At 38.6% G+C, this 25,931-nt stretch overlaps 1 protein-coding gene across 4 annotated transcripts in view; it reads left to right on the top strand.

Annotated features, from left to right (window-relative positions):
- PTPN20 (protein tyrosine phosphatase non-receptor type 20) overlaps nucleotides 1-25,931 on the top strand; it is a 117,591-nt gene that overhangs the window by 66,095 nt on the left and 25,565 nt on the right. For 2 of the 4 annotated variants that reach the window (XR_004436608.1, XM_033209112.1), the window contains exon 9: nucleotides 1,607-1,697. Coding sequence is in view for 3 of the 4 variants with exons in the window: in XM_033209112.1 (XP_033065003.1) it covers nucleotides 1,607-1,697 (91 nt within the window). In the remaining variant the exon portion in view is untranslated. Of the gene's footprint in view, nucleotides 1-1,606; nucleotides 1,698-18,244; nucleotides 18,580-21,375; nucleotides 21,592-25,931 lie in introns of all 4 variants that reach the window. The other 2 variants (XM_033209114.1, XM_033209113.1) reach the window with 2 other exon arrangements.

Below are 25,931 nucleotides of genomic sequence, written 5' to 3'. Positions count from 1 at the left end.
TGGTGGTCAAATATGGCAATCTTTTCTTTTGGGGCTTCTGGATTTGGGGCTTTCGGTGCTCTTTAGGAATGCTTCTTTTACTCTAGGATTGTAATAATTACTTCATGTTTTTTTCTAGTACTTTTATGATTTTTTAAGCATTTAACTCTTTGATGCAGCTAGAATTTAATTTGGTATAAGATGTTTGATAGGGACTCAGCATTATATAACTATCCAGTTGTCCCAAGACTCTCCTGGAACTTCCCTTGAGTGATGCAAAATGCCACTTTTATCATATACTAGAGCTTTACCTATATTTTAATTTATTCTTGGACTTTTTCTACTGATTTTCTTATTCCTTTATTGGTATTACTCTGTTAATTAGCATAGCTTCATATTATCTTTTAGCATCTAATGAGACTCATCTGCCATCATTATTCATTTATGAAATTTTTTCTCATTCTTCCTACAGATTTTTTTCCAGATTAATTTTAGAATTGTTAATTCTAAAATTAATGAGTTTCATTAATTAATTTTAGAAAGACTTGATCATTTTATCATACTACTTAAAACTTTCACAGGCTCCTTCTTCCCCATGGTTGCTAGGTTGGCTACACAAGAGTTACCCAAGAGCTTTGAAAATATATAGATTCTCAGGCTTTCTCCACAAATATTCTAATAGAGTATGACTAGCTACCTCCTAATTTCATTTGTATAAGAAACAAGATCGTTTGTAGTTTTAGTCTGTTGTTGGACTAGATCATGTGCTCTGTGCTCTTATTACCATATTAGTCACAGTTTCCCGAAGGGATGCTTATGCCTCCATTATTTCCACCCCTTCACCTTCTCTCCTCTTTCCTTCTAAGTACACACTGTTTTTCATATGCTAACTTCCAATGACTCACTAAGGCCCAGTTCAAGGGCTACTTCATCTTTAGGAGCTTTTCTTCTTGACTTTTAGGTGCAATCTAGTGCTGTCATTTTTACTAGTATCTCCGTACATTGGTCACATGGTATTTGATTACATGTCTTCTAACTACTCTGTTCACTCCTTAAGGATGAGGCCATTATCCAATTCATCTCTGTATTCCAGTGTCTGAAACAGGGCCAGGTACCTACTAAATGCTTAATAAGTGTTTGTTGAATTCACATTTGGTAAAGAAATTTTTTGAAAGGAAGGATTCTTAGGGTCCTAATTATAATTTCTTCAAAGGGGAAGGGTAAATTGTGAGACTGTTTGTATGTATTTTTTGTTTACATGTTTCAGTTATTGTTATTTTGTTATTTTTATTTGTAAAATGATAGATCTGTGGGTAGGTTGGGAGAAGTGATTAGCCTGTATTTCCTTTTTTATGAAAGAAGAACAAAATGAAGTTCAAATGGGAAGTATCTCCAGAAAGTTTAACATTTTCTTATTAAGCAACTCATTGATTGGCATCTAAACTTGAGATATTTTATATAGTACTTTTAAAATGGGGATCTAACTTAACACAAAACACATTAAATAGCAGGTCGTGTCAGATGGGGTTTAAGGATCATGAGCACTAAAAAAGGCAGATTTTTTTCTTGTTTATTGGTTATAGTAAATACACAATTTATTATTTATTTTTTTTTTAACCTTTCAAAGGCTTTGGAACTGAAGAATCTGCCTGGTGAGTTCAACTCTGGGAATCAACCAAGCAACAGAGAAAAAAACAGATACCGAGATATTCTTCCATGTAAGCTAAAAATGGTTTTGATTATTTTCCTGTTTACATTTAGCAAAAGTGAAAAGGGCACTGTATGGCTTTTTATATGAGACATTTTGGCCTGTGACCATGATGAAGAGTTCTGGCACATAGCACTGGGTTACCTGGGCAGATTCTAAGATATGTGCTACATAGGAGAGAGTCAGTTCCTCTCTTTCTGGTACATCCTTCAGCCACTGTCACAGGGTCCTTTACAGCAGTCCTTCAGCCTTGTTCTCATATATTGCTGCTTCTCAGAGCATGAGCCTTCCAAAACAAAATCCAATAGTCTGAGTCATACACCACTTTTGGTACCCAAAGCCTTAACCACCTTCTCTGGCTATTTTGTTTAGACACACAAAAAAGCTATTTGCATCCTTCATCCTGGACAATAAAGCTATTAATCTGCTCTCCAACAGGAGGCTGCCTTTTGGTTGTCTCCACAGGGCCTTAACTGCTTCCCAGTGTTGACGGGAGGGTAGTGGCACCTTCTCTGTTCTCCCCACTCAGTTACTCTTAGGAGTTATCCATCTCAGGCCATTCAAATAGCAGAATCAAAACACAACAATGCAATTTTATCTTAGGCAGGAAATCTCATTCCATAACTCACATTCCTTTCAGAGTCAAGGTTTTTCAAAACTGAATTTACTATTTTACTTCCTCCAACTTAACCCTCTTCTTACATTTTACATCTTACATAATCACCAAGTTCAAACCAGAAAATAGGGAGTCAGTTGATTGTAATACCTCCAGGGTCCTCCCCCATCTCTCAGTTCCCACAGCTGCTGACTTAGTCTGAGCCCATTTTAACTCTCAGCTGGTTACGGTCTTCTTTACTGCCTCACTTTCTGATCTTTCACAAAAGCTACTGAGATTTCCTTAAAATGCAAGTCAGAACATGTAGCTTTTCTTTTAAAGCTCTTTCTTGGCTCTTTGTTACTGTCATGGTACAGTTGTTTAACATGGCATATGAATTTCACCTGTTTGCTTCTCTAGCCTTAGCTCTCCCACAGAACTTCTTTTGCTATCTAGAATTAATAATTCTTTTTTTTGTTCGTTGGTTGTTATGCCTCTTAAACTGCAGTTCTTGAAAGAACGACTCATCCCTTCTTTGCTGAGGCAGTTCCTGCTGTCTTTCTTAAGCAGCTCCAACAGGCTTTTCTTATTTTCCTCAAAGCTAGGTTTGGTGTTTTTCCAGTAGTTTCTTAGCATCTTGTAACCATAACCACTCTCCCCTTCTACCAAACCATATTTTAATTTATTTTCATTTTTGTTTCTCCTACTAGACTTGAGATAGTTATTATAAAAACCAGAGTGAAATGCAGTGACTGCTCTCATTAGATAAATACCTCATGTTTAGTGGGTTTATTAAAATTGAAAATAACTTTATGATTATAAAAAACAATAAATACATTTCCAACATGGTTAAAATAATCTATTCTGTTGTCTTCTGTGGGGAGAGTGTGGAGAAGTACATTGGTGAATACTTCTGAAATCAGAGTAATGAACCATGATTAAACATTTTAATAAATAATGCTAATAATTTGTTGCTTCTCCAAAATGTCAAAGGTCCAAATTTCATAATTTCTATTCCTGCATGTACAGTTTGCCCTCAAGGAGACTAAAAGCAAACATGCCTTAATAATTAGCCTCTCGGGATTGTAAGAAGCTCATTTTACAATAGAGGGTACACATAATATTTTATCTGACTTGAAGTTTTTATTCTGGATATCAAAAGAGTTACAACTAAGAAATCCAAAGATAATAAAAAATAAAGTTAAACCATTAAAGTAAGGAAAGTTATGTGAAACTTTCTGCTTTTCATAAAAGAAAAGAAACTGTAATTCAACCATATTCTACCTAAAGGCCCATTGGTGTATCTACCTCATAACACAGTGTAATCTAATCTGAAACTCAGTCAACTTAAGTGGCCATCATAAAAAACTCTTTGGTTTTTTAAAATCACACATTTCTTGGCTTTATAGAAAAGGTTCCTGAAGATTCACATCAAGAAAGCTAGAGAAGTAATTTGTTATGTCGTCTTCAAATGCTGAGAACACTAAATGGATGAATTCACACACCTTTGAACACTACAAATACAGGCAGCCTTCACTTTGCATGGCCTCAATATACTCCAATATCGGTTACTGTGTTTAACTAAATAACACCAGTCCCACAACAATACAATTCACATTTTAGTTACCACAATATATTCACTGCAAGTAATTGCCTAAAGCAATAAGCATCTTTGCTAGCACTTTAGTCCACAAGTCCCTATGTAAATAACAGATGTGCATCATGACCAGTGACTACTAAATGTTACTTCTTTCAACATATGTCAGTGATAGGTAACTGTGAGCCTGTTATTCATTTCACACACAGCAAAGCATCTGATTGTGTTGTCTTCTCGTCTCTCAATGGTAAACCCCTATGACCTTTTACCAAAATGTGTAATCGAGAGAGAGATTTGGCTGAGAGAGATGAAACTGCAGTAAAGAAACAAAAAGTGATCATGTTGGGAATGAAATTTGAATGGAATTATAGAAGAACTAGCTGACCAGGGACATGCTGACACTGCTACTGCTCAAGAGACTCTAGAGTTGCAGCCTAAGGCACCTGTGGAAGGAGAACTCACCAACATGAATGACCAAAGTGGTTGTGAGGAAAAAGATAAAGGCAACCTAGGGGAAGCAATGATGGCAAAAAACTTGACATTAAAGAAAGAAACTTTGGAGCTATTTCACAACAATATAAGTGCTAAGGATAAAAGGTGGAAGCTGATCCAGACTTAGAAGTTAGCCTAGACATAGAAAAAAAACTCACTCTGTATTGTAAGTTATACAACAAAAAGAAGAGGCAGACACTGTTCAAACTACTCTTGGTAAGTTTTTTTTTTAAAAAAAACAAATTAAATGCTTTAATTCCCAATATTTCTAATGTTTTAAATTACAATGTTCTAAATAAATGTTAGTCTTGCTATTTTTTGCTTCTCTATATATGTATAGCCAGCAATAAGTGAGTTTTTAGTGATTTCACAAAAAAATTTAAGAGTCATGAAACAAAAATAGTATTTCCTATTGATTATTAAGATTCTTTTGTATGGTTTCAACTTGCATGGTCATATTTATGGCCCCGTACCATCATGCCAAGCAAGAATGGCCTTTATTTTGTAGTATAGGAATTTTTAGGTATAAAGACAATATCTTACATTTCTTTACCATTTCACAACTTACAAAGCATTTTGAAGGCTAATAAAAGAGCAAGTCACACAGGTTCTCCAACTCTTGGCCTAATACTTTTTCTGTTACTTGTCTGTCTCTCAGGGATCTACTCAGAACTGATAAAGGTAATGACTTAGGTTTCTGTTAGCTTCTCACTTTTCAGAGCATGTTTACATATTTCTCATTGAGTGCTCTGTATGCTCATGTGAGAAGAACAGGGGAAGATGATAATATCTAAATTTAATGCAAGACAATAAGGAAGGGATAATCTTTCAACAAATCATCTGGACAGTTGCATATTCATATACCAAAAATGAACTTTGGTTCTTACCTCAAAACTTATATAAAAATTAACTCAAAATAGATTATAGATCTGTCATTAGAGTTAAAAACATAAAACTTCTGAAAGAAACTAGGAGAAGATGTTACTGCCCTTGGGTTTGGCAAATTTTTTCCTAAATAGGACACAAAACCCTCAAATTGTAAAAGAAAAAAAATAAATTGGACTTCATCAAATAAGAAAAAATCTCTGCTCTTCAAAGCATATTATTATAAAACCAAAAAGGAAAGCAACAGGCTGGAAGAAAAATACATGCAAAACAGTTATATCACAAAAACTTATATTCATAATCTATAATTACTACAAATCAAGAGGACAAATAACCCAACACTAAATGAGCAAAAGATTTGAGCAGACACTTCTCAAGGAAGATGGCAAATAAATGCATGAAATGATATCCACCATTATAAATCATTAGGAAAATGCAAATTAAAACCATAATGTGATACCATTTTACGCTCACTACAATGATGGAGTTTGTTTCTAATAAAGATAAACATATACCTACCATATGATTCAGCAGTTCTATTCATATGTTTTACCTAAGAGAAAGTAAAGCATATGTCTGCATAAAGACTTATATATTAATGTTCCTATCAGCTTTACTTATAATAGCCAAAAACTGGAAACAGTGCAAATGCCCATCAACGGAAGAGTGGATAAACAAATTGTGGTATGTCTACATAATAGAATGCAACCAGGCAATAAAAAATGACTAACAATGCATTGAACAACATGAATGAATCTTAAAATAATTTTACTCAGTGAAATAAGCCAGTCAAAAGAGTATATACTGTATGTTATGAACCAAATTAAATTCTCCCAAAATTCATATGTTGAAGTTCCAACGCTTTGTACCTCAGATGTGACCTGATTTGGAGATAGGACCTTTAAAGTGCTAATTAAGATAAAATGAGGCTCTTTGAGTATGCCCAATCCAATCCATCGGGTGTCCTTATATAAGAAGCAATTGGGACACACAAGAGACATCAGGGATCCGAAGGCACAGAGAAAAGTCCAAGTGAAGACACAGCAAGAAGGCAGCCATTGGCATGCCAAGGAGAGAGACCTCAGGAAAAACCAAGCCTGCTGCCACCTTGATCCTTGTTTTGTGTTGCTATAAAGGAATAATTTATAAAGGAAAGGGATTTATTTATCTCATAGTTCTGCAGACTGGAAGGTTCAAGAGTGGGCATCTGGTGAGGGCTACAGGCTGCTTCCACTCATGGTGGGAAGTGAAGTGAAGCCAGCATATACAGAGATCACATGGTGAAAGAAGAAGCAGGAGAGAAATGCGGAGGTGCCCGGCTCTTGCAGAACGAATAGAATGAGAGCTCACTCATGCCATTAATCTATTAATGAGAGATCTACCCTTGTGACCCAAACACATCCCATTAGGCTTCACTTCCAACATTGGGAATCAAGTTTCAGCATGAGGTTTAGAAGGGCCAGACATCTAAATCATAGCATTTTGCCCCTGGCCCTTTAAAACTTACGTTCTTACCACATTGCAAAATACAATTATTCATTCCCAATAGTCCCTAAAAGTCAACTTGTTTCAGCACCAACTTAAAAGTTCAAAGTCATATCTAAGACTCAAAGTAAGTTCTTTCCAGTTGTAAGCCTGTAAAATCAAAAAAGAGGATATTTACCTCCAAGGTAAAATGGTGGTACAGGCATTGGGTAAACACTTCCATTCCAAAAAGGAAAAATTGGTCAAAAGAAAGGAATAATAGTCCCCATGCAAGTCCAAAACCCAGCAAGGCACACATTAAATCTTAAAGCTTCAAAATAATCTCCTTTGACTCCATGCCCTGAATATTGGTCACAGTGGTGTGTGGGGTGGGCTCCCAAGGCCTTGGGTAGCCCTTCCCCCATAGCTTTGCGGGGCACAGACCACTGGCTACTTCCATGGGTTGTAATAATGCTGCAGCTTTTTCAGGCTGATGTGGAATGCTGTTAATAGCTCTACTATGGTGGAGTTCCAGCACCTTTGTGGCTCCACTAAGAGTTGCCCTGGTGTGGACTCTAAGGAAACTTTAGCCCAACATTTCCACTAAAGATTGCCTTAGTAGGAGCTCTCTGTAGTGGCTCCACCCCCACAATAGCCTTCTACTTGCACTCCCAGGCTTTTTAATATATTCTCTGAAATTTAGGTTAAAGCTGCCAAGCCTCCATGTCCCTTGCATTCTGGATGCCTGCAGACTTAACACCACATGAATGCCACCAAGGCTTACCACTTAGCCCCTCAGGAGCAGTGGCCCAAACCCTACCTGGGGCCATTTGACCTATTGCTGGAGCCAGAGCAGCCAGGATGTGGGGAGCAGCATCCCGAGGTGGCCACGGGCAGTGGTGCTCCAGGTCTGTCCCCAAAAGTCATTCTGTCCTTCTAGGCCTTGGGGCCTATTAGGGAAGGGGTGGCCCCAGATATTTCTGAAGTGCTTTTGGGCATTTTCTCCAGACTTTCCCTCATATTCTTGTCTTTTTCTGAGCCTTCCACATACTTCCAACCTCTGCTCATCGCCCAGTTCCAAAACTGCTTCCACATTTTCAGGCATCTTTATAGCAACACCCCAATTCTCAGTACCAATTCTGCCTTAGTTCATTTTGTATTGCTATAAAGGAGTGCCTGAGGCTGGTTAATTTATAAAGAAAAGAGGTTTATTTAGCTCCCGGTTCTGCTGGCTGGAAGGTTCAAGATTGGGCCTGTAGTGAGGGCCTCAGGCTGCTTCCACTCATGGTAGAAGGTGAAGTGAAATCAGCATGTGCAGAGATTACATGGTGAAAGAGGACACAAGAGGGGGAGAGAGAGGTGCCCCGTCCTTCTTAATAATCAGTTTTTGCAGCAGTGAATAGAGTGAGAACTCAGTCAACCCCGAGGAAGGGCATTAACCTATTCATGAGTGATTTGTCTCCATGTCTCAAAACCTCCCATTAGGCCCCACTTCCAATGTTGGGGATCAGTTTTCAACATTAGGTTTGGAGAGGACGAACATCCAAACCCTAACAATTGCTGCACTTCCAGACTCCAGAATGTGAAAATAAATTTCCACCCTAGAAAACTAATATACTGTATGCTTCCACATATACAAAATTTTAGAAATTTTAAACTAATTTGTATTGAAAGAGTATATCAGTGGGTCCACATATATAAAATGTTAGAAAATTTAAACTAATTTGTATTGACAGAGCATATCAGTGGTTGCCTTGGGGCAAGATGAGAGCAAGAAGGATAGATTATAAAGAGGCATGAGGATAGTTTTGCACTGATGGAGAGGTTTAATTATCTTTATTGTTGTAGTGGTCTCATGGGTGCACATGTATGACAGTTATACCTCCATAAACTGTGAAAAAGATGGTTTGTGAGTGCAAAAGGTATATTACACTTGTAAAAAGTTTTCATACAGTTCATCATTATAATGTAGATAGATGGGAAAACAAGCTCTTTAAGGCAGAGATTTAACAAGCTTCTTTCTGTACTTCTTGAGGTTGCTGTATGTTTGCTTCTATTACTACCACTTACTAATAGTAATAGTAGTAGTAGTAACACTAATATGTTTATTACTATTGCTTATTACTAATTTAAGTCTGTTATAGGTAGTAATATTTAATTCCCACAACAACCTACCTCTGAGGTGTCAGTATGTTAGTGTCCTTGTTTTACAAAAAGGCTAAAAGATATTAAGTAATTTTCTCACAGCCACACTGCAAATAGAGAGAGATCTGGGATTCAAACCCAGGCTTCTCCACCACTGTATTTATTGTACATTGCTTTGTTTTCTATTTCAAGAAACTTTTTTTTTTTTGCTTTTGAGATGGAGTCTTGTTGTCTCCCAGGTTGGAGTGCAATGGCACAATCTCAGCTCACGGCAACCTCTGCCTCCTGGGTTCAAGCGATTTTCCTGCCTCAGCCTCCCAAGTAGCTGGAATTACAGGCATGTGCCACCACACCCAGGAAATTTTGTATTTTTAGTAGAGATGGGTTTTCTCCATGTTGGTCAGGCTGGTCTCGAACTCCCAACCTCAGGTGATCTGCCCACCTCGGCCTCCCAAAGTACTGGTATTACAGGCATGTGCCACGTGCCTCGCTGTTTTATTTCTTTAAGAATCAGAGTCTACTTGGAGTTCAGTATCACAATCATAACTCACTGAAACCTCAAACTCCTGAGCTCAAGCAATCCTCCCACCTCAGCTTCCCAAGTAGCTGGGACTACGGGGATGGGTATGCGCCACTACACGCACCTAGCTAATTTTGTATTCATTTATTTTTTTTAGAAACAAAACTCTTTTGCTTAGGCTGGTCTCAAACTCTTGGCTTCAAGTGATCCTTCTGCCTCAGCCTCCCAAGTAGCTGGAATACCTGGCTCTCGTTATTCTTCTTATAGATATGAAACTTTATTTTGTAGTATTTGTTGCTATTACTTCATTTTCTTTCTCTTTTCCCTTAATTTTAAATCACTATTCTGATCTATTAGCTGTTTGATTGGAGATGGGTATAAGTAGTTGATGTAGTCTCAAACTCTACCTTCATCTTTCTTTTTTTTTTGTATCCTGATAAATGAATATTTTTATTGGTTTTAGGAATCTTGGATTTTAGTTCTTTTTTTTCTCATTTTTTTTCCCCCTGAGTGTTACTTTACTGTCCTCTTCTTCCAGTGTTTTAGATGAGAACTGTAATGGTCATCTGACTCCTTTTCTTCATGAGAAATATGTTCTTTTTTTTTTTTTTCCAAAATCTTTAACTATTTTCCTGGAATTAAATAATGTTACCAGGTGTGCTTCATTTCCATCAGTCTTACCTAGACAAATAAACCCTTTAATTGATCTTCCTTTAGCTGTAATACATTTCATCAGTTAGTAATTGCTCCTCTTGCCTTCTTTTTTTTTTTTTTTTTTTGGCTTCTATGAATTGTAGGGTTGTCTCTCGGTTCTATCTTGTAAAACTTTTTCTCTTGTTACTTCTACCTCTGTAGTTTTGCATGTACTTTCTCTATCTCTCTAATTTTTATTCTTATTTTCTTCTTTCACTTGGTCTTATAGGAAACTAATTTAAGTTTTTTTTTTTTTTTTTTGAGACGGAGTCTTGCTCTGTCGCCCAGGCTGGAGTGCAGTGGCCGGATCTCAGCTCACTGCAAGCTCTGCCTCCCGGGTTCCCGCCATTCTCCTGCCTCAGCCTCCCAAGTAGCTGGGACTACAGGCGCCCGCCAACGCGCCCGGCTAGTTTATTGTATTTTTTTAGTAGAGACGGGGTTTCACCGTATTAGCCAGGATGGTCTCGATCTCCTGACCTCGTGATCCGCCCGTCTCGGCCTCCCAAAGTGCTGGGATTACAGGCTTGAGCCACCGCGCCCGGCCTAATTTAAGTTTTTTAAAAAACTTTCCTCCTTCAAATCATCTACTAAAATTTTTAGCTTGTTTGATGGTTAATTTCATGTGTCAACTAGGCTAGGCTATGATACTCAGCTATTTGGTCACATATTAGTCTAGATGTTGGTGTGAAGGTATTTTTTAAAGATGTAATTAACATTTAGATTAGCAGACTTTGAGTAAAGCTGATTAGCCTCCATTATGAGAGTGGGCGTCATTCAGTCAGTTGAAGTCATTAAGAAAAAAAAGGCTCATATTTCCAGAGGAAGAAGGAATTCTACCTCCAGACTGCCTTTGGACTCAAGACTACAATGTCAACTTTTCCCTGGGTTTCTAACCTGTTGGCCTGCCCTGCAGATATTGACTTGCCAGTATCCACAATCATGAGTCAGTTCTTTAAATCTTTCTCACCGTATATATACAGCCTATTGATTCTATTTATCTAGAGAATCTAGAGTAATAGAATTTGGTACTGAGAGCAATTCTAGAGGAACAGAGTTTTAAGGATGAGTTTTATGAATTACTTCCTTAATCTGATAAGACGTAAAAGCATTAATGACTTTTCAATAGTGAATAGAGTATTAATAATTCATAGTGTAATGTGACAGTAGAGATATACAAAGTATTGCCATTAGGTAATCCTATTCAGACACTTAGAAGAAGCAAGGTTCTGGGTGTCTGTATTTGATACCTTAGAACATTTTTGAGTTCTCATGAGAACAATGAGACTGGCTAGTTACTCCTGATGTAGAGAAGGAAAGGATGATCTTAGGGATTAATTTTCCCAGCTCAAGTGCCACACAAATAACGCAAAAGTTTCTCTTTCTGCCCAGAAAGAAACTCTTATATTCCAACAAAACTGAGATTATAGAAATCCAAACCCAAAATCTCATCTTGAAAATGACTGAATTACAGTGCAAATTGAATCCCCACCCTTTTAGGGTGTCTGCTGTTAAAATGAGGGCATTGACTGAGAAGGAATGGGATCTTGAAAATTGGAGTGGAGACATATGTGAACAGCCTTATAAAGCTGGGCGTATTGAACCCCTTGACTCTGATGAGTCTTCCTTGCCAGTAAAAGCAGCCAGGCCACCCCCATCTGAGGAGATTAATGCTACTTTACCTGAGGAAACATTTATTACCTCCCTGAGTTTGTTGCCTTGCAAGACATTGCTGATTCTTCTCAAGACTCACAGCCACCATCCTTCATTGCTTCTAGTCTCAGCAGGCCCTTAAAGGTAAGGTACGAAGTGTGGCCCATGGGGAAGTATGTTACACTACAAAAGGACTACATGATTTTTCCAATTTATACCGACAGAAATCTGGGAAATATTTGTGGGGAAGGATTTTAAGGGTGTGGGACAATGGTGAAAGGAACTTAGTGTTTGATCAGGCTGAATTTATTGAAATGGGACCACTAAGAAGAGATTCTGGACTTAATATGTGGCTTGGGGAGTTAGAAAGAGCTCTTACAGTTTATTTGGTTAGTTGTATTTAATGGACCAAAAGGTGGCCCAGTCTAAATGAAGATAAAATGCCAGAACTGCCTTGATATATACTATATACTGTGAAGGAAGGGATCCAAAGGATTAGGGAGATTGGAACATTAGATTGGGTTTATCATTTAAGACCTGCCCACCCACCCCAGGAGGTCCAGAGGATGTACTTTTCTCATAACTGTGATAAATATATTTGTGAGGCGAGTCCCAGCATCCTTGAAGAATACTGTGATTGTTCTTCTCTGTAGCTCAGATATTGCAGTGGAAATTGCTGCCATTGAATTGGGAAACCTGAATGCAGTGGGTATAATTGAATCCCAGAGAAATAAGGGCCAGGTGGTGGCACTTGATAACCAAAGGCAAGGTGAATGTGGTATGGTAATAGTCAGCAGAGTCAAAGCAGCAATCAGAACAATCTGACCTGCAGAGACCTATGGTGTTGATTAGTTGATCATGGTGTTCCTAGAAGTGAACCAGATGGGACGTCTACTAAATTCTTCCTTGATATGTGTAAGCATAAGAGTTCTAGGTCAAGTGAGCAAAATTCTAACCTGAACCATAGGAACAGAGAATCACAACCAGTCAATAATTTCCCAGACTTGAGCCAGTTTACACACGCAGAACACCTTGAATAAATGGGAGGACCCTGGCACACTGCCAAGAATGTATACGGTTAATCTTTCAGCCTTTCCCAAAGGGACCTATAGCCTTTTGCCAGGGCAACTGTACATTTGGAAAAAAGAAAATAATCAAACCTTTCAGAAACTACTGGACACTGGCTCTGAATTGACACCAATTCCAGGAGACCCGAAACATCACTGTGGTCTACAAATCAAAGCAGGGGCTTATGGAGGTCAGGTATTCAATGGAGCTTTAGTTCAAGTTCATTTCACAGTGGACTCAGTAGGTCCCTAAACCCATCTTGTGATTATTTTCCAAGCCCTGGAATGAATAATTGGTATAAACATACTCAGTAACTGGTAGAATCCTCACATTGCTTCTCTGACCTGTGGAGTGAGGAATATTATGGCAGGAAAGGGCAAATGGAAGCCACTAGAACTGATTCTGCTTAGGAAAATAGTAAAAAAGCAAAAGCAATACTACATTCCTGAAGAGATTGCTGATATTAATGCCTCCATCAAGGACTTTAAGGATGAAGTGATGTTGATATCTATCACATCCCATTCAACTCACCTGTTTGACCTATACAGAAAAAAGATGGAATTTGGAGAATGACAGTGGATTATCGTAAGCTTCCTCAGATGGTGACTCCAGTTGCAGCTGCTATACCGGATATAGTTTCATTGCCTTAGAAAATCAACACATCCCTTCATACCTGCTATGTAGCTAGTAGCTATTGATCTGGGAAATGCTTTGTTTTCTCTATACCTATTAATCAAGAACACCAAAAGTAGTTTACTTTCAGCTGGCAGGGCCAGCAATACACCCTCACTGTCCTGCCTCAGGGGTGAATTAACTCTTCAGCCCTATGTTGTAATTTAGTTCTCAGGGATCTCAATCACCTTTCCGTTCCACAGGATATTACAGAGGTTTGTTACATTGATGACACTGTGCTGATTGGACCTAGTGAACAAGAAGTAGCAAATGCTTTAGTCTTATTGTCTGCCAGAGGGTAGGAGATATATACAACAAAAATTCAGTGGCCTTCTACTTCAGTGAAATTTCTAGGGGTTCAGTGGTGTGGGACATGTTGAGATAATCATAAGGTGAAGGATAAATTGTATCTGGCTCTTCTTACAACCAAAAAAGAGGCACAATGGCTAGTGAACCTGGGTGTTTTGGAGGAAACATTCCTTATTTGGATTTGCTACTCTGGTCCATTAACTAAGTGATATGAAAAGCTGCTAGTTTTGAGTGGGACCCAAAACAAGAGAAGGCTCTGAAATATGTTCAGTCTGCCATGTAAGCCCCTCTACCGCGTGGGCCGTATGATCTAGCAGATCCAGTGGTGCTTGAAGTGTTCATGGCAGATAAGGGTGCTATTTGGACCTTTGGCAGACCCCTTTAGATGAGTCACAGTGCAGGCACATAGGATTTTAGAGCAAATTCCTGCCACCCTCTGTGGACTCTCTTTTTGAGAAACAGTTTTTGACCTGCTACTGGGCCTTGGTAGAGACTGCTTCATAGACTACTAAGTAGAGAATGCTTAACCATGGGCCACCAAGCCATAAAGTTAGGCATATACAACAGCACTCCACCATCAAATGAAAGTGGTAGATCCTGGGCTTGAGCAGATCCTGAAGGCACAAATGAGTTACACGAGGAAGCTACTCAAATGCTCACTGTTCCCACCCCTACTACATTACCTATCTTCAGCCTGCACCTATTGCCTCATGAGGAGTTCCCTATGATCCACTGACAGAAGAAGAGAAGACTTGGATGTGGTCTACAGAAGGTTCTGCATGATGTAAAGGTACCACCCAGAAGACAGCTAGAGCACTGCATCCCTTTTTTGAGACATCTCTGAAGGACAGTGGTTAAGAGAAATACTCCCAGTGGGGAGAATATTGGGTAGTGCACTTAGTGGTTTGGTTTTTTTTTTTTTTTTTTGCCTGGAGAAGTGGCCAAAGGTATAAATCTATACTGATTCATGGGCTATGTTTAATGACTTAGCCGGATGGTCAGGGACTTTGAAGGAACATGATTGGAAAAATTGGTGACAGTAAGGTCTGGGGAAGAGGCATGTGAATAGACCTTGCTAGATAGGCACAAACACAAAGATATTTGTATCCCATGTGAATGCTCACCAAAGGTTGATCTCAGCAGAGGAAGACTTTAATAATCAAGTGAATAGAATGACTTGCTCTATGAATATCAGCTAGACTATTCCCCCAGCCACCCCTGTCATTGTATCATTGCCCATAGGTCTCATGAACAAAGTGGCCTTAGTGGCAGGGATGGAGGTTATGTATGAGCTCAGCAACATGGACTTCCACTCACCAAGGCTGACCTGGCTACAGCTACTATTGAGTGTCCAGTCTGCCAGCAACAGAGACCAACACTGAGTACCTGATGGGCACTATTCCATGGGATGATCAGCCAGCTAGCTGATGGCAGGTTGATTACATTGGGACCACTTCCATCATGGAAGGAGCAGTACTTTTTTCTTACTAGAATAGGCAGTAACTCTGGGTATGGATTTGCCTTCCCTGCACACAGTGCTCCTGCCAATTTACCATCTGTGGACCTACAGAATGCCTTATCCACCATCATGGTATTCCATACAGCATTGCTGTAATCAAGGAACTCACTTTGTGGCAAATACCTTGTGGCAATGGCCTCACTGCCACTGTGTTACCATCTTCCTTATCCTCTCAAAGCAGCTGGCTTGATAGAATGGATAAATGGCCTTCGAAGACTCAATTACAGTGAAAGCTAGGTGGCAGTACCTTGCAGGGCTGGAGTAATGTTCTCCAGGAGGTTATATATGCCCCAGATCAGCATCCAATATACGATACTGTTTCTACCATAGCCAGGATTCAAGAATCAAGGGGTTGAAATGGGAGTGGCAGGCCGGGCGCGGTGGCTCAAGCCTGTAATCCCAGCACTTTGGGAGGCCGAGACGGGTGGATCACGAGGTCAGGAGATCGAGACCCTCCTGGCTAACACGGTGAAACCCCGTCTCTACTAAAAAATACAAAAAACTAGCCGGGCGAGGTGGCGGGCGCCTGTAGTCCCAGCTACTCGGGAGGCTGAGGCAGGAGAATGGCGTAAACCCGGGAGGCGGAGCTTGCAGTGAGCTGAGATCCGGCCACTGCACTCTAGCCTGGGCGGCAGAGCGAGACTCCGTCTCAAAAAAAAAAAAAAAAAAAAAAAAAGAAATGGGAGTGGCACCAGTCGCCATTATCCCTAGTCATCCATTAGCATAGTTTTTGCTTCCTGTTCATGTGGCCTTATGCTCTGCTGGTCTAGGGGTCTTAGTGGCTCTCTTCATTAATGTTGTCTGACACTTAGGCCTTTCTCTCTGCAAACTTGGGTCTTCCTTGATGGACAACAGAGCTTGGAATTATTTTTGGACCAGAGTCTAGATTTACCTAGTCTGTGGAGTCTAGAAGATTTCTGCATAATATGGAACAAGTTACTTTGTACAGATTCTTTATTTGAAAAGTATGAATATAATAGCACCTCCCTCAAAGGTTTGTTTTGGAGTTGACAAGGTGATACGTGTAGTGTATCATGCTGCTTGAACCTGGTATGCATGTTTCACTGCATTCTATTAGTACTCTCGCTTCTGTTTAGGGAGTTTTCCTATGATCACTTGAATTATTTCCTTTCTGCAGTGAATTCCACAGCTTGCTTCTGAAATTCTTTTTTTTATATTCCCCTTGTATGTGCTATGTCTTTTAGCACTTTAATCACTATTGTAGGTTTTTAAATTTTTTTTTTTCTGAGTTCTGGGAAAATTTTTTAACCTGGTTTGTTAAATAAACATGAATTTGTTTTTCTGTTCAATTCCTGCTTTAGGAGTTTGAGTTGAATGATTGTGACTTTTATATGAAATCAAGCTTTTATTAATTTAGATTATTTAATTTTCACATACTTAATCTCATTTCAAAATTTAAAAAATGCTTTTTTTACTATGAAGTAATTCATACTGTTTATATACTGTAATAACTGCTGCTAACATTGTGATGAACACTTGCCAGGCTTATTATATGACATATATCATCATATATGTACATATATATGATGAAAGATCTCCCTACAAAGCCATTGTTACTGCCTCTATAATTTAGTAATATAACATATTTGTTAGTAAACATAGATATATAGTATTATTTTAAACAATTAATGCTCTCTTGAGTTTTATTTAATATACAAATATGAGTTTTTAAGGTGTTATCACCTTTTATAGAAAGGAGAACATTTGTTGTGATTTTTTAGAATGGGCTCCCTTTTTGAAATACTGGGTATCTTTATATATCTAGTAATTTTTTTTTTAAACGGAGTCTCACTTATTCTGTCGCCCAGGCTGGAGTACAGTGGAGCGGTCTCGGCTCACTGGAGCCTCCGCCTCCCTGGTTCAAGCGATTCTCCTGCCTCAGCCGCATGAGTAGCTGGGATTATAGGTGTGAGCCACCGCGCCTGGCTGTTTTTTCTGCTTATTCATATTTACAAGGGAAAGTTTCTGTGTACTATGTTAACATTTGAGAAGAGTTCTGCCAGATATTATGTAAATGCCTGTTCAGGTCTTGTCAGCATATTTACTAGATAAATGGTCCGTGTGATTCTGAGTAGTAAGGACAGGTTATTGGTGAGAGAGCTGCATGACAGAGAAGGGCCTCCTTTTCTGTGTGTGTTTGTGCTCTTAATGTGGGGAATGGTGGTGGAACCAGAGCTTCAGATATCTGTGTTAGGTGAAGAAGGAACTCCTGGAGCAGTGAAGCTTAGTAGGCCAAATAGCTGGTTTTCCCTCTCATATTTGTTATAACAGTCCATGTTAGGTGAGTCCCATATTACTTGGAGCAAATCCCCTTGGTAGCATCCTTTTGCCACAATATCTTTGCTTTGTATAACATGTCCCATCACCAGCTGAAGGCTGAGAATGGACATAAAATATGGCTATCTAGTTTGGAAGACACTGGTGGAATTCCATTAATCCTAGAATTTGTCTGCAGTCAACTATTAGATTTTTTTTTTTTTTGCCCTGGTCTCTGCTGCTCTGGGTTTGCAGGTTTCACAGATTTGCAGGAGAATATCATTCATTTACTTCCACAGAGAGTTTCTTCTCTGTTGTGTTCAGTTGCAAACTAGAGGATACTTCCCTTGACTTAATCTTGCCCATGCCAGTTCTAGCAGAAATTTCCAAAAGTACCTGGATGCTAAATGATATCATTCCGTGTTTATTAAAAACTGATCTGAAAAATAAACCTCTCATAATTGTATATTTCTTAGGTCATGCCAATAGTTTTCAGGGAGGAAAGAATTTAAACTCATGGACTCAACCCTTTTGGAAAAAAAAAACTCCTAAGCCATCTTCTTTATTGGTCAAAGAGATATATGGATTTATGTGTATGAAATCCTTTCATGAAGTCTGGGTGTGATGTATCTCCCACCTTTATCTACCAGATGTTTCTGTTTCTGTAATAGATGATTCAACACGCGTTCCTCTTGGAAAAAGCAAGGACTACATCAATGCTAGTTATATTAGGATAGTCAATTGTGGACAAGAGTATTTTTATATCGCTACTCAAGGACCACTGCTGAGCACCATAGATGACTTTTGGCAAATGGTGTTGGAAAATAATTCTAATGTTATCGCCATGATAACCAGAGAGATAGAAGGTGGAGTTATCAAATGCTACCCTTACTGGCCCATTTCTCTGAAGAAGCCATTGGAATTGAAACACTTCCGTGTATTCCTGGAGAACTACCAGATACTTCAATGTTTCATCATTCGAATGTTTCAAGTTGTGGAGAAGTCCGTAAGTTTTTAAACATCAGTATTAGATATATGTTTCACCACATAAGCAAATGTCTTAGAACTAGAAGTTAGGGGTAGGATGGAAAATAGACCAATGATACTTCTTAAAGTAGCTTTTTACTTGTCCCTGGTACCAGAAGCCACCACCACTTCTCCTTCTCCTTAACCAGATTCTGTAGAGAAGAACAAATTGGAAAAGAGAGGTGGGGTAGGGAGAGTGACTGTTGAAGTTGTCTGATTCTGGGTTATACCTGCTTCTGCCAAGTGTGGCAGATATGTGTTGAATCCTTAAGGTATGCTAATCACTGGGCCAGGCACTATCAGTACTTACCGAGTAGTGGAGAGGTTGGTACACTCACTAATAGATACCTAACTTACTGTGTTCAGTGATAATGTTGAGATATGTCTTGGCCACTTTGGGGCTCAGAAGGTAAATACTTAGCTTTACTTGGAGTTTGGGGGCAGGTTTACTGGAGGAGGTGGCATTTGTTTTGAGAATTATCCAAATAAGAAAGATGGAGGGAGAAAGTAGATGATCAAAATATAAAATAATACAAGGTGTGTATAGAGACAAATGTAAGTAGTTAAGTGTTTCTGAAATGTAAAAGTTCAGTGCCAGGGAGTCATAAAAGATGAGATGAGGATATCAAAAGTAAGCAGGGGCCACCTAGAATGTGAAATGTCTTAAATTTCAGCTAAGTAGCGTGAACTTTATTATGAAGATAATTGGGAGACATTGAAGAATTTTAGTAAGTGACATGATCAACTACGGCTGTTGGCATGGGGGTGGAAAGCACAGATGCAAGTGTTTTGCAGATAAAATTGGGAGACTTATAAGTGACTTATGACTTATGATTTATAAGTGACAGAGGAGGGGTTGAAAATATATTCAATATAGTAACCACATGTGGATATTTGTTTAAATTTAAGTTATTTAAATTTATGTAAAATAACAAATTGAGTTCCTCACCTGCAGTAGCCACGTTTCTAGGGCTTATTAGTCACATGTTGATAGTGGCTACTATATATTGCCATATTTAAGACATTTGCTTCAGTATAGAAAGTTCTGTTGAGAAGCGCTGGTCTAGAATAATTCATGTATTTCTTGGTCTAATAGACTTAGAAAACAGAAAAGGAATGGTTTATAGCAGAAAGCAATGAGTTAGATTGCTCTAGTGGATTCAGTTGGCAGGTAGGTGATACATGTGTTAACAGGAGTGAAGGGAATAGGAGTCGAACAGGAAACTTGTAGAGAGTGGTGAGTTTTGGAGTCATCACCAAAGAAGTTGATTGGAGCACAATCACCAGGAAAAGGGTTGCTGAGTGATGTTGAGGTTTGACCCACAAATTTGTGATAGCAACAAAATATGTGATTATGTGTGTGTGTGTGTGTGTGTGTGTGTGTGTGTGTGTGTGTTTCCAGCAGTATAACATTGAGATTCCTGAGTACGGGTTATGGGACTGACCCAGAGAGAGAGATTAATTTTAAGGAATTGGTTCAAGTGATTGTGGAGGGTTGGCAAATCTGCAGGGTGGGAAAGTAGGCTGAAGACCCAGGGAAGAATTGCAGTTTGAGTCCAAAAGCAATCTGCTAGTAGAATTCCTTCTTGCTCATGGGAGATCAGTTTTTGTTCTGTTAAGGCCTTCAGCTGATTAGATGAAGCCAACCCACTTTATGGAGAATAACTTGCTTTACTCAAATTCTACCAATTTAAATGTTAATCTCACCTAAAAAATACCTTCACAGAGACACAAAATAATATTTGGCCTAGTATCTGGGTACCAGGGCTCAGCCAAGTTGACACATAAAATTAACTATCACAAATTTCAGTAGACACTGTGGATTAGAGTAGAGCTCTGAACACTAGCATCTTTATTCAGGAAGCTTAGGCAAAAGAGGCGCATTCAGAAGAAGCAGAGGAGAAGTGAGAAGCTCATTTTGAGTTCTTCCATTAGGGTCCCATGTGTGGTAAAATAAGGGCCCCACACTGGGGAAAGGGTCATGATCTCTTTGAATGAGATATAGGTAAATTCAAAGTGCTTTATCTGACAATGCTGGGAAGCGTTTCATGACTCCACTTCAAGGGGGCTCAGCACAATAGTGGGACCCACAGTCTACTCTCATGGTCATTGACTACCCTGTCATCATCGCTGGAAGAGATTGGTGCCTCTCTTGTCAGACACCTATGTGTCTTAATTGAATTTCATACGTCATTTCTAAACTAAAGTACATTGCCTTTTGGTCTTATTCCTAACATGACAGTCCATCTCTCACTCTAAGCATTTTGAAATCTTGGTTTTCCTGCAGCCTCACGGTACAGAAGAATGATGCTAGATTAGAATTCAAGACACCTACATTACAGTTCCAGCTCTAAATGTGTGAACCTTCTGACCTAGCATACATCTCTCGTCCCCCTCATCCTTACATTTTCATCTGTAAAATGTTGCCTACCTCACATGGTTGATGTGAAGATTGAAGGAGAGAATTCATGTGAAGCCCCTAGCATAGTACCTGCCACATAGCAAGTGCTTAACTTTTGTTACCTGTTAGTACTGGTATTTTTATTGTTGTTACTGTGCTCTCCTTTGTAAAATGGAGAAAACCTCTATTCCTAGCAACTTCCAGAATTCTTATAAACATCAAAAAGAGGTTTGAGTATTTTTTGAAAGTTCTATATAATACCAAGGTAATACCATGTAGCCATTATTATCATTTGAATATTAGAAGTTGGCGTGAGGTCTCTCTAATATAAGAAATCAATAAATATCTTTCTCGCTCTGTTTCTTTCTCTAACAGACGGAAACTAGTCACTCTGTAAAACAGTTGCAGTTCACCAAGTGGCCAGACCATGGCACTCCTGCCTCAGCAGATAGCTTCATAAAATACGTTCGTTATGCAAGGAAGAGCCACCTTACGGGACCCATGGTTGTTCACTGCAGTGCTGGCATAGGCCGGACAGGGGTGTTCCTATGTGTGGATGTCGTGTTCTGTGCCATCGTAAAGAACTGTTCAGTAAGTGTGTGAATCAAGCAGATACCCTGATGCTGTTGGTAAACACACTACATTTAACAGCCTGATCATTTGGAAGACTAATATTTGGTCTTCAAAAGCAACTTAGTAAATCAAAAGCACATGAGCTTTCGATACCTGATTCTCACTGAACTTGCTGCAGGTTCCTGGGGGTGTTTGTGAAGATTAAAGTATGTAATGTAAATAATGGCTTAGGACAGTGTCTGGAACATAACAGATACACAGAAAATGTGAGTTCCATTTCCTTTTCCTTCCCTGTATCTTACACAGGGTGTTTAGACTTACTAGAGAATGTTGATGGAGTGTGCCTGTTTTTAATGTATATAAGTGACAAGCACATAAGAATGTGAGAAAAAATGTAGACTTCCGAGTGAATGAGGGGTCCCTGTTCGACTGCCTGTTTTGCCACATAGTTTAGATTTTGGTGACTTTGGGTAAATTGCTCAACCTCTCTCAAACCTAGTTTTCTCATTTGCAAAATGAACATAATAATATAATTGAGTTTGAGTCAATAATTCACAATCTCTTGGCCGGGCACGGTGGCTCAAGCCTGTAATCCCAGCACTTTGGGAGGCCGAGACGGGCAGATCATGAGGTCAGGAGATCGAGACCATCCTGGCTAACACGGTGAAACCCCGTCTCTACTAAAAAATACAAAAAACTAGCCGGGCGTGGTGGCGGGCGCCTGTAGTCCCAGCTACTCGGGAGGCTGAGGCAGGAGAATGGCGTGAACCCGAGAGGCGGAGCTTGCAGTGAGCTGAGATCCGGCCACTGCACTCCAGCCTGGGCGACAGAGCAAGACTCTGTCTCAAAAAAAAAAAAAAAAAAAAAAAAAAAAAAAAAAATTCACAACCCTTTACTTTTCTTTTTTAATTTGGAACCAGCTAAGAGATAGACACAGGAACCAGACCTGTGATGATTACAATATTTTCTTTATTATTATTTTTATTCTCAAGTTTTATTTGTTAAAATAGATTCCATCTGTGTTGTTTTTCCTTTTATTTTTAGTTGACATGTAATAATTGTACACATTTGTGGGGTAGAGAGAGTGATATTAGGTATCTGTATACAATGTGTAGTGATCAGATCAAGGTAGTTAACGTATCCATCACCTCAAACATTTATCATTTCTTTGTGTTGTGAGCATCGAAAATCTTCTCTCCTAGCTTTTTGAATATATACAATAAATTACAGTCAACCATATTTGCCCTACAGTGATGCAGAACACCAGAGCTCATTCCTCCTATCTAGCTGTAATTTTGTATTTGTTAGCCAACCTTACCTTATCATCTTTAATACCCACAGTTCTACTCTCGACTTCCATGAGCTCGATTTTTTAGCTCTCATATATAAATGAGAACATGCAGTATTTATCTTTCTGTGCCTGCCTTGTTTTGCTTAATACAATGTTCTCCAGACTTATCTATGTTGCTGCGAATGACAGGATGTCACTCTTTTTTATAGCTGCATAGTGTTCCCTTTTCCAATCCATTAGCATAGGATTATTTCCATTTGTTTCTGTCCTCTTCATTTCTTTCACCAGTGTTTCATAGTTTTCCTCATAGATGTCTTTTACTTTTTTTGGTTAAATTTATCCTAGGTTTTTTTTTTTATAGCTATTGTAAATAAGATCACCCTCTTTATTTTCTTTCAGCTAGTTCATTATTGGCATCTAGAAATATCACTGATTTTTGTATGTCGACTTTGTATCCCGCAGCTTTACTGAATTAGTTTATTAGTTTTAAGTGTTTTAGTAGAGTCATTAGTTTTGGGGGATATGTATGTGTATATATGTGTGTGTGTGTGTGTGTATATATATGAATATGTGAATATATAGTCATGTCACATGCAAAGAGGGACAATTTAATTTCCTTTTTCCAATTTGGATGCCCCTTATTTCTTTCTCTTGACTAATTGCAATGGCTAGGACATCCAACATTATGCTGAATAAGAATGGTAAAACTGGGCATTCTTGACTTGTTTTCCGGTTCTTAGGAGAAAGGCTTTGAGCTTTTCCCCATTCAGTATGATGTTAGCTGTGTGTTTGTCATATATGGTCTTTATTGTGTTTAGATATGTTCCTTCTATGCCTCATTTGTTGAGAGTTTTTTTTTTTAATCGTGAAAGCATGTTGAATTTTATGAAATGTTTCTTCTACATCTATTAAGATTCTTACAAGGTTTTTGTCATTCATTCTGTTGATGCGACGTATCACATTTATTGATTTGCATATGTCAAATTATACTTGCATTCTGGGAATAAATCCCACTTGATCATAGTGCATTATCTTTTTGATGTGCTGTTACATTTGTTTTGCTGGTATTTTGTTGAAGATTTTTTTTTGCATCTATGTTCATCAGGGATATTGGCTTGAACTTTTTTTTCATGGTGTCTCTGCCAGTTTTTGGTATCAAGATGATAATGGCTTCATAGAATGAGTTAGGGAGGAGTCCCTCCTCCTTGAATTTTTTGGAATCATTTCAGTAGGATTGATACCAGTTCTTCTTTGTACATGTGGTAGAATTTAGCTATGAATCCATCTGGTCCAGGACTTTTTTTGGTTGGTAGGATTTTTATTAATGATTCACTTTTGGAATTCATTATTGGTCTGTTCAGGTTTTCAATTTCTTCCTGGTTCAATCTTGGGAGGCTGTGTGTTTTTAGGAATTTACTCATTTCCTCTAGACTTTCTAATTTTTGGGTGCAGAGATATTTATAATGATCTCTGAGAATCTTTTATATTTCTGTGGGATTAGCTGTAATGTCGTCTTTATCATTTCTGATTGTGCTTAGATTTTCTTTTTTTTTGTTGTTTAGCTGGCAGTCTATCAATTTTGTTTATTCTTTCAAAAAACAGACCAGGCATGGTGGCTCATGCCTGTGATTCCAGCACTTTGGGAGGCTGAGGCAGATGGATCACCTGAGGTCAGGAGTTCGAGACCAGTCTGACCAATATGGCAAAACCCTGTCTCTACTAAAAATACAAAAATTAGCCAGGCATGGTGGTGCGCACCTGCAGTCCCAGCTACTCGGGAAGCTGAGACAGGAGAATTGCTTGAACCCAAGAGGTAGAGGTTGCAGTGAGCCGAGATTGTGTCACTGCACTCCAGCCTGGAGACAGAGTGAGACTCCGTCTCAAAACAAAAAATTTTTGTTGATCTTTTGTATGCATTTTTGCATCTTAATTTCATTCAGTTCTCCTCTGATTTTGATTATTTGTTTTCTTCTGCTAGTTTGGGATTGATTCATTCTTTTTTCTAGTTTCTCTAGGTGTGCCATCAGATTGTTCATTTAAGATCTTCCTAACTTCTTTGATGTAGACATTTAGCACTATAAACTTTACTCTTAGCACTGCTTTAGCTGCATCCCAAAATGTTTGATTTGTTTTGTCTCTGTTTTCATTAATTTCAAAGAATTTTTTTGATTTCTGAATTCATTTGTTTACCAAAAGTCACTTAGGAGCAAGATGTTTAATTTCCAAGTAATTGTGTAGTTTTGGGAGATCTTCTTGGTAGTAATTTCTATTTTTATTATACTATGGTCTGAGAGTATGCTTGAGATGATTTCAGTGTTTTAAAATGTTTTCAGATTTGCTTTATGGCTGAGCATATAGTCAATCTTAGAGTATATTCCATGTGCAGATAAGTAGATTGTATATCCTATGGTTTTGGAGTGGACTAGTCTATAGATGTCTATTGAATCCAATTGGTCAAGTGTTGAATTTATGTCCAGAATTTCTTTATTAATTTTTTGCTTTGATGATCTCTCTAATCCTGTCAGTTGGGTGTTGAAGGCTCCCAGTATTATTGTGTGGACTAAGTCTTTTCATAGGTCCAGAGGAACTTGTTTTAAGAATCTGGGTGCTCCAATGTTAGCTGTGTGTATATTTAAGATAGTTACGTCTTCTTTTTGAATTGTTCCCTTTGTCATTGTGTAATGCCCTTCTTTGTCCTTTTAGATCATTGTTGGTTCAAAGTCTGTTTTATCTGATATAAGAATAGTGACCCCTGCTTTCTTTTTGTTTTCCATTTGCATTATAGATCTTTCTCCATCCCTTTACTTTGAGCCTGTGGGTGTTCTTACATGTGAGATGGGTCTCTTGAAGACAGAAGATGGTTGGGCCTTGTTTTTTTTAATCCAATTTGCTATCCTAAGCCTTTTAAGTGGGGTATTTAGACCATTTGCCTTCAAGGTTTGTATCAATATGTGAGATTTTGATGCTGCCATCATGTTGTTAGCTGGATGCTTTGTAGACGTGATTGTGTATTTGCTTTATAGTGTCTGTGGGCCATGTACTTGTGTTTTTGTGGTGCCAGGTACTG

The sequence above is a fragment of the Trachypithecus francoisi genome, unplaced genomic scaffold, assembly GCF_009764315.1.
Source record: "Trachypithecus francoisi isolate TF-2019V2 unplaced genomic scaffold, Tfra_2.0 Lachesis_group9, whole genome shotgun sequence".
NCBI lineage: Eukaryota > Metazoa > Chordata > Mammalia > Primates > Cercopithecidae > Trachypithecus > Trachypithecus francoisi.
This window is presented reverse-complemented; position numbering and strand designations above follow the sequence as displayed.